The 13,816-nt window shown below is 38.9% G+C and overlaps 1 protein-coding gene across 2 annotated transcripts; it reads left to right on the top strand.

Moving 5' to 3' along the window:
- Positions 1-34: 34 nt before the first annotated feature.
- Positions 35-13,781, top strand: LOC308331536 (uncharacterized protein). Of its 2 annotated transcripts, none has more exons than XM_080787004.1 (25): positions 35-167; positions 1,365-1,484; positions 2,115-2,231; positions 2,352-2,468; positions 2,737-2,856; positions 4,961-5,089; positions 5,307-5,435; positions 6,002-6,223; positions 6,353-6,454; positions 6,547-6,675; positions 6,804-6,920; positions 7,062-7,178; positions 7,572-7,688; positions 7,779-7,907; positions 8,128-8,244; positions 8,386-8,502; positions 8,913-9,029; positions 9,120-9,248; positions 9,469-9,585; positions 10,832-10,951; positions 11,529-11,627; positions 11,773-11,865; positions 11,992-12,099; positions 12,228-12,338; positions 12,961-13,781. In XM_080787004.1, exons 1-25 carry the CDS (start codon positions 113-115, stop codon positions 13,164-13,166), a joined length of 3,054 nt encoding a protein of 1,017 aa, XP_080643130.1. In that variant the 5' UTR covers positions 35-112; the 3' UTR covers positions 13,167-13,781. The 2 variants fall into 2 exon arrangements, with proteins under 2 accessions (XP_080643130.1, XP_080643129.1); XM_080787003.1 differs by having other exon boundaries at positions 2,349-2,468.
- Positions 13,782-13,816: the final 35 nt, after the last annotated feature.

Genomic DNA, 13,816 nt, shown 5'->3' with positions numbered 1-13,816 from the left:
ACACTGATGATGGCGTCACACGTTGTCCTACAGTCCTCGTCGTCGCGCCATATTCAACATTCAGCGGCCAACGAAGCTTGTATTTTTTAAATCTTATAACTCTTAACTCTCTATGGTAACGCGTTTATGGCGACACCTCACAGGTGTTGCAGGCTATTCAGCATCAGGTAACAGTCACAATTTAACTGCTATCGTATCGATAATTGACCCAACATATACTGATATGTTAGCTATTGTTCACAATGCTATGCTGTTTGTGTTGTTTTCTGTACTATAGGCCACACAGGGTGTCCCAGTCCCCCTCAGAATATATATATAAAAAAGAACAAATGGTTGTCTGCTGAGGAAACTATGAAAGCGACAGTTTACAGGCAGAATAATAATGTGATATTATAATATGATTCCCATTAGCTCTGGTCGTCTGCCGTTGCATTAGATTAGATGTGGTGGGATTATTCCCACCACACAAAGAAGACAGTGCTGTCACTGCTGTGTGTTATTTAGGATATCTTTAGCCATGAAACATGACTGTCATAATCACGAGCGTCGAACCATGGCTATACTACTACTACTACCTATTTCTAAATTCTAGCTCTGGTCCATAGCTCTAATGCCCTTTGCAGGCATTCCAGCTATACTATGGATCAGAGCTGGCTGGGATATATATAACATTTCATGTGTATATACACAATCAAATCACATACAGAATTTTATTTTTAACATGGCAAGAAATAGCCGGCTGTGGCTCAGGAAGTAGAGCGGCTGCTTGGGAAGTGGAAGGTTATGGGTTCAATCCCTGGGGCGGGCTGCCCCTGAGGCTTGAGTTTGTGTTAGTGTCCTTTTGAAAGAGGCAGAACCCATAGCTGCAATTTGTACTTGTAGATTCTTTCTTTTTTTAATAATGGGATGAATCTAGAGTTGCAATACCCTCCATTGAGTCCCCATTCAAATTTGCAATTGCGATCTGCTTTGTTAAACTCGCCAACATTGCAGCTGTAGGGGAAGCTTTAATAATCCTCTTTCAAGCTGCAAAGTGTTTGTTTGAAATCCAGTTTGGAAGCGCTTGTCGAAGTGACTGAACGGCCCTGCTTCAAATTTTCACATAATTGGAGGAGGCAGCACCACAACAAAAAGTAGCTCATAACATTTCTACGGTGGATTTTTATGAAACAAAAGCTTTGCAGATTGAAAGAGGATAATTCAAGCCTGGACTAAAAACAATCTAGAGTTGCAAATTGCGGCTACTGAATGTGTGTGTGTGTGTGTGTGTGTGTGTGTGTGTGTGTGTGTGTGTGTGTGTGTGTGGTGTGTGTGTGTGATTCTATAAGAGTTAGACATTTAATAAATCATGTCTTTCTTCTCAGATGATGATGTACCTCTCGCAACGCTTATAACAAAGCCACAAAATAATGAAAACCTGTTGCATGAAGCCACAAACGGCTCAACCATGGAATCAAACAATAATTCAGGAAAAGACAAAAGTGGTAAGGAAAAGAAAATTGGTATCGTTATAAAATATTTAGAGTATGAAGACTAACTAATAAGAAAATTATGAATACTAGTCCATACCAGTTTGGGGATATGACGATATTCTTTTTTTCGTTCTTTTGCTGAATGCTGGGAATTTGGTTTAGTGCATTTTGAGTACATTTCACCCAGGTGAAGGAGGGTCCGGGCTCTGTCCTCTCTCGTCTTTCCTCATTCACTAAAATCCACTTGAGTAGGTTAATAGATTTATACATTAACCTACTTACACATTTCAGCACCAATTCCGTCCTCAAATTTTGAGCACGGAATATCTGCCACTTATATATAACGGGTGTCCCCTGTGCCACACCCGTTATGCAATGCTCAGCCAATCACAGCGCAGAATGGCACACCTTCCAGCCAATCACAGTGCCAATTTCGGCATCATACATGGTAATTTTTGGGCAATTCGGTCCTCAAATTTTGGCGCCATACATGGTAATTTCTCATCTATTTTGAGAACATTACTAAAATTATTAGTTAGATAACGGGTTTAGTAAATACATTACATGTCACTGTCAGTATAAGTAAAAATGGAAAAATTATATTTAATCTTTTGATGGTCATTTATTTTTCCATTATGATAGTCCCTATGTGCTCAGATGGCAGTTCAGATGATGATGTGCCTTTGATAAAACTGAAAAGCAAGCAGGAGAAACCTGTAAGGAAGACCTCTGTACCAGCAAGGAGGAGTCCTGTTTTGGGTAAGAATAGAAGAGAATTAAATGTACTATAAAACCTTATTGAACACATAGAAATGTTATCAGAATATTATAATATATGCTTGTGTGTGTGTGTGTGTGTGTGTGTTCTGTTATTAGCAGGGATGGAAGACACTTCAGTTGATGAGCCCTTGATAAACAAAACAAAGACATCTTCACTAGCACAAAACACAGAGAGTAATGAAAAAAAACTGGACTGCACAGAAAATAAGAAAACAGGTGTTCATTTTACATGCATTTATTTAGACTTTGTATGATGTCTCTATTCTTCAATTAAATTAAAATATTTTGTCATTTGAAGACAGGCCAAATGCATAGCTGAGATTATTGAGCTTTTTCCATGGCAAAATGATGCCACAACGACTAAAACCATAATATATGCTTGTGTGTGTGTTCTGTGTTCTAAGAATGGAAGAGAATTGAATGAACAGACATAGAGATGTTATGAGAATTGTATAATACATGCTTGTGTATGTTCTGTTATTAGCAGGGATGGAAGACACTTCAGATGATGAGCCCTTGATAAACAAAACAAAGACATCTTCACTAGCACAAAAGGCAGAGAGCACAGGCAAAATACTGGACTGCACAAATGGCACAGAAACAGGTGATCATATTGCATGCATTTTTTTAGACTTTGCATGATGTCCCTTGTATTCTTCAAGGTTGGCTACGCTGCACTCTTACATTGCAATAATACTATACTGTGTCTTAGGGCAGGCCTTTCAGTTCATGACAATGATGATAGTGTACATCTGATAACCTTTCTCCACAAGCTAACGGACAGAGAATCCAATCCTTAGCTCTGACTCTGCTTTGCAAAAAGATAAATTACTTATCTGTAAATGTCTGTTTTATCCAACCGTTTTAGATTTGACAAAGTCAAGGTCAAGGTAAACTTTATTGTCCACAAGGGAAATTTGTCTTGGGCTTTCACCCCAGCTACAGCCACACATAAAACATCAATGACAACAAAAATACATTACAGAGGAAGACACAACATTACACAATTGCACACATGATGTGGATAATCAGGACTCACGTAGTTACCGCTGTTTCAGAGCCTCGTTCAGCATCTTAGTTGATGCTGATACAAACGATTTTTAAAATCTAATGTACTTCCACTTTGGTTCTTTGTATCTTCTCCCAGAGGGCAGAAGTACAAACTTGCCATGTAAAACATGGGTAACATCACTGACAATCTTTTGAGCCTGTTTTAATGTAGCCTGCTCATAAATAGACTGAAGAGAGGGGAGTTGTCTTACCCCTATGATCTTCCCTGCAGTCTGCACCAATCTGAACAATTTGGACCTCAGTTGCACTGAGAGGTTACCGAACCAAACTGTGATGCCAAACCTGACCAGGCTTTCCAAGACTGCTCGATAGAACACTAACATAAATCTTTGGTCAACACCATGAACCCTGAGACGTCGGAGGAAGTGCAGTCTTTGCTGTAGTTTACTACAGAGACTGTCAACATGTGTATTCCAAGTAATTGAGTTGTCAATACAGATCCACAAGTATTTATATGAGGAGACCTGTGAGATGGTCGAGTCATGGATGACCACAAGCCTGTGGTCACCAATACTCTTGGGGTCAAACACCATCTCCTGTGTCTTCTTAACATTAAGAGTTAGGTGGTTGTCATCACACCACTTAACAAAGTTCTGTACCTCTGAAAAGTAGTCAGCTACATCCCTATCCTTATCCAGAAGGGCTAAGATGGCAGTATCATCCGAGAATTTAATGATGTAATTGTCCGGGTTGCCACTTCTACACTCATTAGTGTACAGGGTAAAAAGGACAGGTGAGCTAACGCAGCCGTGAGGTGCTCCAGTACTCATGGTTCTGCTCTCTGACATAGTGCCATTCACACTGACCCTTTGTGTACGTTGTCTTAAGAATGAATGGTACCATCTAATAATAAGCGGATGGACATTTAGGTCCCTCAACCGCTCTATTAATAGGTGTGGCTGTATTGTGTTAAACGCTGAGCTGAAATCTACAAGAAGAAGGCGTGCATAGGCTTTGGTATTGTCCAAGTGTTTAAAAAAAAAATTGTCCAAGGTCAAGACTGCGTCCTCTATACCCCTGTTGCTCCTATAGGCAAACTGAAAATCATCCAATGAGCAGCCTACCGCTGCCTTCAGCAGACTGACAATGATCTTCTCAAAGCATTTCATGACTGCTGAAGTCAAGGCGACAGGACGTTAGTCATTATTTTTCTTTGCAGCCTGCCTTTTTGGGAACAGGAATTATGATAGTCTTTCCAGGTGGGGGGAACAGTACATGAGTCCAGTGATTTCTGGTAGATGGGACACCAAGCCTCCGCTAGCTCCTGACTGCATGAATGCAGCAGCCGGCCACATATCCCGTCTGGACCTGAAGCCTTCCGGGGACATGTGTGGGAAAACATCCTCTGGACTTCACGTTGATCCACAGTAATTCCCAGATCACTGTGTGTGGGTACAGACTCTAGGGCAGCATTTTGTTCATGCGAAAAGTCAGCTGTTTCAAACCTTGCATAAAAGTTATTTAATTCATTGGCCTTTTCATTTGCAACACAAAGGCCCTTCTTAGCTGGAGCCATGTTAGTCATGGCCTTCATAGATTCCCACATTTTTTTTGGAATTAGAAGAGGAGCAGTAGGCCTCAAACTTCTCCTTCTCATATTATAATACCGTATATACTTGTGTGTGTTCTGTTATTAGCAGGAATGGAAGACACTTCAGATGATGAGCCCTTGATAAACAAAACAAAGACATCTTCACTAGTACAAAACACAGAGAGCAATGGAAAAAAACTGGACTGCACAAATGGCACAGAAAATAAGACAACAGGTGATCATTTTACATGCATTTATTTAGACTTTGTATGATGTCTCTATTCTTCAATTAAATTAAAATCTTTTGTCATTTGAAGACAGGCCAAATGCATAGCTGAGATTATTGAGCTTTTTCCATGGCAAAACGATGCTACACGTTCGAAATGGACTAAAAGCTTATTGAACACGCATAAGAATATTATAATATATGCTTGTGTGTGTTCTGTTATTAGCAGGAATGGAAGACACTTCAGATGATGAGCCCTTGATAAACAAAACAAAGACATCTTCACTAGCACGAAAGGCAGAGACCACAGGCAAAATACTGGACTGCACAAATGGCACAGAAAATAAGACAACAGGTGATCATATTACATGCATTTTTTTAGACTTTGCATGATGTCTCTTGTATTCTTCAATCAAATGAAACTTTAGTGTCATTTGAAGACAGGCCAAATGCAAAGACATACCATTACACTGAGATTATTGCGCTTTTTCCATGGCAAAACGATGCCAGGTGGTATTTTCTGTTATTAAACTGGCACAAGTTTTAAACACATTATGATTAAAAGGGGAATTATATTAATAATAATAAATGCAATATTCATACATAAATGTATGTATCCCCATTCATTAACATCAAATGTTCAATCAATCACACAATTACAGCGATGGCAGCAAGTCAGGATTTATGAGTTGGTGTTGGCTACACTGCACTCTTACATTGCAATAAATCACAATACTATACTGTGTCTTAGGGCAGGCCTTTCAGTTCATGACAATGCTGATGAATGATGATAGTGTACATCTGATAACCTTTCTCCACAAGCTAACGGAGACTGACAGAGAATCCAATCCTTAGCTCTGACTACTTTGCAAAAAGATAAATTACTTATCTGTAAATGTCTGTTTTAACCAACCGTTTTAGATTTGACAAAGGAAGATGGCTCAGATGAGGAACCTTTGATGAGAGTGACTAAAGTTTCCTCCAAAACTGTGGGGAAAACAACAACTTTCAATACAGACCAGAAAGGTGAGACTACAGCTTCAGATGATGAGCCCTTGATAAAGGCAAGGAATACATCTTCACCAGCACAAAAGATAGAGAGCAATAGAATAAAACTGGATTGCACAGAAAATAAGACAACAGGTGATTATTTTACATACATTTCTTTATCTTTTGTATGATGTCGACTCTCTTTTATTCTTCAATCAAATTAATTATAATTAATCATTTTATGGTTATGTGACTCATGTCTTAACATTTTCATGTGCTCAGATGGCAGTTCAGATGATGATGTGCCTTTGACAAAACTGAAATGCAAGCAGGAGAAACCTGTTAGGAAGACCTCTGTACCAGCAAGGAGGAGTCCTGTTTTGGGTGAGAATAGAAGAGAATTGAATGAACAGACATAGAGATGTTATGAGAATTGTATAATACATGCTTGTGTATGTTCTGTTATTACTTATTAGCAGGGATGGAAGACACTTCAGATGATGAGCCCTTGATAAAGAAAACAAAGACATCTTCACTAGCACAAAAGGCAGAAAGCAATGGAAAAAAACTGGACTGCACAAATGGCACAGAAAATAAGACAACAGGTGATTATTTAGATTATTTCGATTTTTTTTAAGATGTTTTTTTTGCGGCTTACGCCTTTTATTGGTTTTTGGTGAATCATTTGATGGTCATGTGTGACTCATGTCTTAACATTTTCCATTTATCATAGTCCCGTTGTGCTCAGATGGCAGTTCAGATGATGATGTGCCTTTGGCAAAACTGAAATGCAAGCAGGAGAAACCTGTTAGAAAGACTTCTGTACCAGCAAGGAGGAGTCCTGTTTTGGGTAAGAATAGAAGAGAATTGAATGGACTATAAAACCTTATTGAACACTCGGATCTTCGGATCTGATGAACATTTTTGTGTGATCAAAAGCCCTCAGTACTGCACCTGCTACAATAACTTTTCTTTGTGTTGCATGGATCAGATGACAGTTCTGAAGATGAACCCCTCATAAACAGAAGTTCTCTTCTGGCAAAGAAATTGTCAAGTAATGATATTAAAAGGAAAAGCAGCAATGGCAACTCCAAGATTAAAAGGAGAGGTACAAATATTGATCTATGACCGATCTTTCTTCTAAGTTTTGTGATGTTATGAATCTGTTTGGAAGTTCCCGTACGCACCTTTTCTCATATGCCAAGTTTTTTCAACATTCAAATACACACGTGATGCTGCTCTGGCACTATTGTAAGGTGCTCTAATATAACACCTACCATGTGCAAACTATGCTATTTTGTAGTTTAGGTTGACATTTAACATTAAAGCACATTGTAATGGGGCTGGGCGATATTACATTGACATTGTGATATGAGACAAACGGGTGATTATTTTACATGCATTTCTTTATCATTTGTATGATGTCTACGCTCTTGTATTCTTCAATGAAATTAATTATAATTAATAATTTTATGGTCATGTCTTAACATTTTCCATATAGTCCCTATGTGCTCAGATGGCACTTCAGATGATGATGTGCCTTTGATACAACTGAAATGCAAGCAGGAGAAACCTGTTGGGAAGACCTCTGTACCAGCAAGGAGGAGTCCTGTTTTGGGTAAGAAATGAATAGAAGATAATTGAATGAACAGACATGGAGATGTTATGAGAATTGTATAATACATGCTTGTGTATGTTCTTTTATTAGCAGGGATGGAAGACACTTCAGATGATGAGCCCTTGATAAAGAAAACAAAGACATCTTCACTAGCACAAAAGGCAGAAAGCAATGGAAGAAAACTGGACTGCACAAATGGCACAGAAAATAAGACAACAGGTGATTATTTTACATGCATTTATTTAGACTTATTTAGATGTTTTTACTAGTGTAATTTGAAGACAGGCCAAATGCATAGCCTTTTCCCCAGGTGGTCTCTACTTTATTGGGTGTATCACTGGTCAAGTTTTATATACATTATAGGGGAAAATGGTTAATTATAATGAATCATTTGATGGTCATGTGTGACTCATGTCTTAACATTTTCCATTTATCATAGTCCCGTTGTGCTCAGATGGCAGTTCAGATGATGATGTGCCTTTGGCAAAACTGAAATGCAAGCAGGAGAAACCTGTTAGGAAGACTTCTGTACCAGCAAGGAGGAGTCCTGTTTTGGGTAAGAATAGAAGAGAATTGAATGGACTATAAAACCTTATTGAACACTCGGATCTTCGGATCTGATGAACATTTTTGTGTGATCAAAAGCCCTCAGTACTGCACCTGCTACAATAACTTTTCTTTGTGTTGCATGGATCAGATGACAGTTCTGAAGATGAACCCCTCATAAACAGAAGTTCTCTTCTGGCAAAGAAATTGTCAAGTAATGATATTAAAAGGAAAAGCAGCAATGGCAACTCCAAGATTAAAAGGAGAGGTACAAATATTGATCTATGACCGATCTTTCTTCTAAGTTTTGTGATGTTATGAATCTGTTTGGAAGTTCCCGTACGCACCTTTTCTCATATGCCAAGTTTTTATTCTTTCATCTCTTTTTCAACATTCAAATACACACGTGAGGCTGCTCTGGCACTATTGTAAGGTGCTCTAATATAACACCTACCATGTGCAAACTATGCTATTTTGTAGTTTAGGTTGACATTTAACATTAAAGCACATTGTAATGGGGCTGGGCGATATTACATTGACATTGTGATATGAGACAAACGGGTGATTATTTTACATGCATTTCTTTATCATTTGTATGATGTCTACGCTCTTGTATTCTTCAATGAAATTAATTATAATTAATAATTTTATGGTCATGTCTTAACATTTTCCATATAGTCCCTATGTGCTCAGATGGCACTTCAGATGATGATGTGCCTTTGATACAACTGAAATGCAAGCAGGAGAAACCTGTTGGGAAGACCTCTGTACCAGCAAGGAGGAGTCCTGTTTTGGGTAAGAAATGAATAGAAGAGAATTGAATGAACAGACATGGAGATGTTATGAGAATTGTATAATACATGCTTGTGTATGTTCTTTTATTAGCAGGGATGGAAGACACTTCAGATGATGAGCCCTTGATAAAGAAAACAAAGACATCTTCACTAGCACAAAAGGCAGAAAGCAATGGAAGAAAACTGGACTGCACAAATGGCACAGAAAATAAGACAACAGGTGATTATTTTACATGCATTTATTTAGACTTATTTAGATGTTTTTACTAGTGTAATTTGAAGACAGGCCAAATGCATAGCCTTTTCCCCAGGTGGTCTCTACTTTATTGGGTGTATCACTGGTCAAGTTTTATATACATTATAGGGGAAAATGGTTAATTATAATGAATCATTTGATGGTCATGTGTGACTCATCTCTTAACATTTTCCATTTATCATAGTCCCGTTGTGCTCAGATGGCAGTTCAGATGATGATGTGCCTTTGGCAAAACTGAAATGCAAGCAGGAGAAACCTGTTAGGAAGACTTCTGTACCAGCAAGGAGGAGTCCTGTTTTGGGTAAGAATAGAAGAGAAATGAATAATAATAATAATAATAATAAACTTTATTTGTATAGCACCTTTCATACATAAATGTAGCTCAAAGTGCTTCACAGGGAAAAAATAGAATACAATAAAACATAAGTAGTTAAAATGATAAAACAATGGCAAAGGACAAAATTTAAAATAAGAACATAAAATAAATAAAAAATAAATAAATACAAATAAAATAATAATAAAAACACCACATGCAGCAAATCAGTCAGGGCAGGGTAGGAACGTGCAAATTAAATGTTGTAGAAGTGGGTCTTGAGCTGAGCTTTAAAAATGTCTACAGAGGCTGCCTGACGAAGGTACAGTGGGAGCTTGTTCCATGCCGACGGCCCATAGAAGCAAAAAGCTGCTTCCCCGTATTTTTTAGTTGCCATTTTCTTTGGCAACGCGAGCAGGCCAGCAGTGGAAGACCTTAGGGGGCGGTTTGGGACATATTTAGGCAGGCAGTCATGTAGGTAGGAAGGTGCGAGACCTTTGAGAGCTTTATAAGTAAAATAACAACAATCCTAAAAACAACCGGAAGCCAGTGCAGTGATGCCAAAACTGGAGTAATATGTTCTCTCATCTTAGTTCTAGTTAAAACTCTGGCTGCTGCATTTTGGACGAGTTGTAATCTGTCAGTTGTTTTCTTAGGCAGTCCTGAATAAAGTGCATTGCAGTAGTCAAGCCGAGAGAAAACAAAGGCGTGGATTAGCGTTTTTGCATCGTCCAAGGACAAATGGGCTCTGATTCGTGCAATATTTCTAAGGTGAAAAAAGGCAATCTTGGTAACATGATTAATGTGAGAATTAAAATTAAATTCAGAATCAATAATAACCCCCAGGTTCTTTACTGTACTGTTACTTTCTACAGTCAGGTTACCAAGTCTGCTTATTATTGATTGTTTCTGCTCACTAGAACCGATTATGAGAACTTCTGTCTTATCCTCATTTAGCTTGAGAAAGTTCTCACTCATCCAACATTTAATGCTAGACAAACAGGTCAACAGCGGGTCTAAAGCACAGGGATCATCTGGAGCAACAGAAAGATATAGTATCATCAGCATAGAAATGTAAATTGACTCTGTGATTGGTAATGAGTTCGCCCAATGAATGGACTATAAAACCTTATTGAACACTCAGATCTTCTGATCTGATGAACATTTTTGTGTGATCAAAAGCCCTCAGTACTGCACCTGCTACAATAACTTTTCTTTGTGTTGCATGGATCAGATGACAGTTCTGAAGATGAACCCCTCATAAACAGAAGTTCTCCTCTGGCAAAGAAATCGTCAAGTAATGATATTAAAAGGAAAAGCAGCAATGGCAACTCCAAGATTAAAAGGAGAGCAGGTACAAATATTTATTTTTTGATCTATGACCGATCTTTCTTTTAAGTTTTGTGATGTTGTGAATCTGTTTGGAAGTTCCCGTACGCACCTTTTCTCATATGCCAAGTTTATTTTCTTCTTTCATCTCTTTTTCAACATTCAAATACACACTTTTACATACACACGTGATGCTGCTCTGGCACTATTGTAAGGTGCTCTAATATAGCACCTACCATGTGCAAACTATGCTATTTTGTAGTTTAGGTTGACATTTAACATTTTAGCACATTGTAATGGGGCTGGGCGATATTACATTGACATTGTGATATGATATATCATATATATATCGTCTTGAGTTTTTGAAGCAATATAATCATCACAATATTGAGGTTGTGCTATTTGGCCAAATGTATCATGGTATTTCATTTTGTCCAAATCACTTTTACAGTAAAGTGTGGAGACTATAATTGTAAAGTTGTATAAATCTCATTGTATTTGACATTTAAGTACATAGCACGTTTTCTTTAACGGGTTGCATTGTGTCTGGATACGAAAGGGGCTATTTGTAAATGTCTGTTTTATCCAAACTGTTGACAAAGGAAAGGAAAATGAAGTTAGCTCAGATCATTTGATGGCAGTGACCAAAGTGTCCTTCAAAACTGTGTGGAAACCAACAACTCTCAAAAGAGGTCAGAAAGGTGAGACTACAGAATAACTGTACAAAAAAATAAAACATCTGTATTTGATATTTATATTATTGAATACTGCATTTTTAATTCTGTAACACAGAAGCATCACATGATAATGTTAGTTCAAGTGATGAACCCCTAAATTAACTTTCAGAGAGACGCAAGGCACAACAGAGAGCGCCACGTGTTGTAACATCGCAGAAAACTACCTTACGTAAAAAGAGCAAAGCTATTCCACATAAACAGGGTACGTATGAATATGATAACTGTTCTCAATTATTTATTTTGCATTCATATCTCATCTCTTTGTGCCAAGGTTTCGTTTTTCCCCCTAATATAATGTTTAATAATAACATTCTTGTTCCATGTCTAGAATATTGTGACAGCTCAGATGATGAACCTTTGATGAAAAAGAAAACGACAAAGGCCCCTTCTAAAGAAGGGAGTCCAATGTGCAACAAGAGGAGGGCAAAAACTAAAGGTTGTGACCAGTTGGATATACTGTAACATTTAGTAAATATTATTGTTGTGTCCAGTAAATTGGAAATATATAATGTATGAATAATTACTAATTTAATGTTCATGTCTTCACCTTTTCCATTATGATAGTTCCATTGTGCTCAGATAGCAGTTCAGATGATGTGCCTTTGGCAAAACTGATATGTAAGCAGGAGAAACCTGTAAGGACCTCTGTACCAGCAAGGAGTAGTACTGTTTTGGGTAAGAATAGAAGGGACAAGAATGCTTTTTAACAGCTAGAAGGTCCTGGGTTCGATTCCCGCTCGGGGCGCTGTGGGTGCTGGCGGCGTGTTTCCTCCTCCGCGTCATCAGTGTCCATACCCGAGGCGGGGTTGGCGAAAGGGCCTTTCTGTGTGGAGTTTGCATGTTCTCCCCGTGTCCCCTAGGGTAGGTACCCTCACAAAAAACATGCAGTAATCCTGATCTCTAAACTGCCTCCCCCTGGTCAGCCGGGGAGCCTGATGGAAGGGAAAGGAACTGGTTGGAATAACGTGTTCCTTCCACGCGCTACGTCCAACCAGGGAAACTCCCCCCTGTCAGGTGTAAAGGAGCAACTTGGACACTCGGGCATGAAGTTGCTCTCCCCAGGTTGGCGGAGGGTGTGTAGAGCCCAGGATCACATTAGACAATTGACACATGGGTGAAAAATGGGTTACAAAATCGTGGGATAAAAATTATTAAAAAAAAAAAAGCTTTTTAAAATCCTAAATGTCCTCTAATAGAAGGGACAAGAATGCCTTTTAAAATCTTATTGCCTAAATTTCCTCTAAGTCTCATTTGAAATGAATTGCATGTGATACTGTCCCCTCTCACATTTGTCCAGAGTCATCAAGTGTTTCTCACCGCTCCTGTTTGAATGCAGTAACTGACAAGGACTTCGGGGAACTCAGTCTCATATTATCAACTGACAGCTCTGATGATGAGCCCTTGATAAACATTAAGAAGAGGACTGCCAAACCTCTGGAAATGACCACGGTCTTAAAAATAATATTGGAGAAATGTAGTGTTGTCCCTGAACACGTTCAATGAACAATAGTTCACGAACCCGTTCATATTTTGGGTGAACCTGAATTTATTTCTGCTTGATGAACGTTATTGTGAACGCGTTCATTTCTATTCTGACTTGTGTGAACGACACACTCTCACAGTTCAAGAATGTGTCAGATTTCTATAGAGCCTTCCAGGCGAAAACCCAGCTAAAACACACCATGAACAGGTCTTAATATGTAGCAACAAAACCACCAATAAGCCCAACTTTGACACCAAATCAACATAATCTCTCTCAGCCGTGCACTTTCTCTGGAGCGTGCAGCATGTATTTTACAACTGGATGATGACGCTTGTGCCAATCTACAGAGACAGCAGACACAGAACATGTCCCCAAACACTGAGGTAAAGTACTAAACTGAAATAAAAACAGGTGCGCTTCCAATAGCTTATTGATGTAATCCCTCCTGGTCTGCCCCGAGGTCTCTTCTCAGTGGGACGTGTGTCGAGGACCTCCCTAGGGAGACGCTCGAGAGGCATCCTAACCAGATGCCCGAACCACCTAAGGGCCGATTCATACTCATATTTTAGAGCCGAATAAAAGTCTGTTCGGCTCTGTAGGGCCTACAATTTGACGTCATTTGAGGTTCGGGGGGGGGGGGGGGGGGGGGGGGGGGGGGGGCGGGGCGGGG

This window comes from Protomyctophum bolini, assembly GCF_963924005.1.
Source record: "Protomyctophum bolini genome assembly, chromosome: 17".
NCBI lineage: Eukaryota > Metazoa > Chordata > Actinopteri > Myctophiformes > Myctophidae > Protomyctophum > Protomyctophum bolini.
The sequence above is the reverse complement of the archived record's forward strand: the minus strand, read 5'-3'. Positions and strand labels throughout refer to the sequence as shown.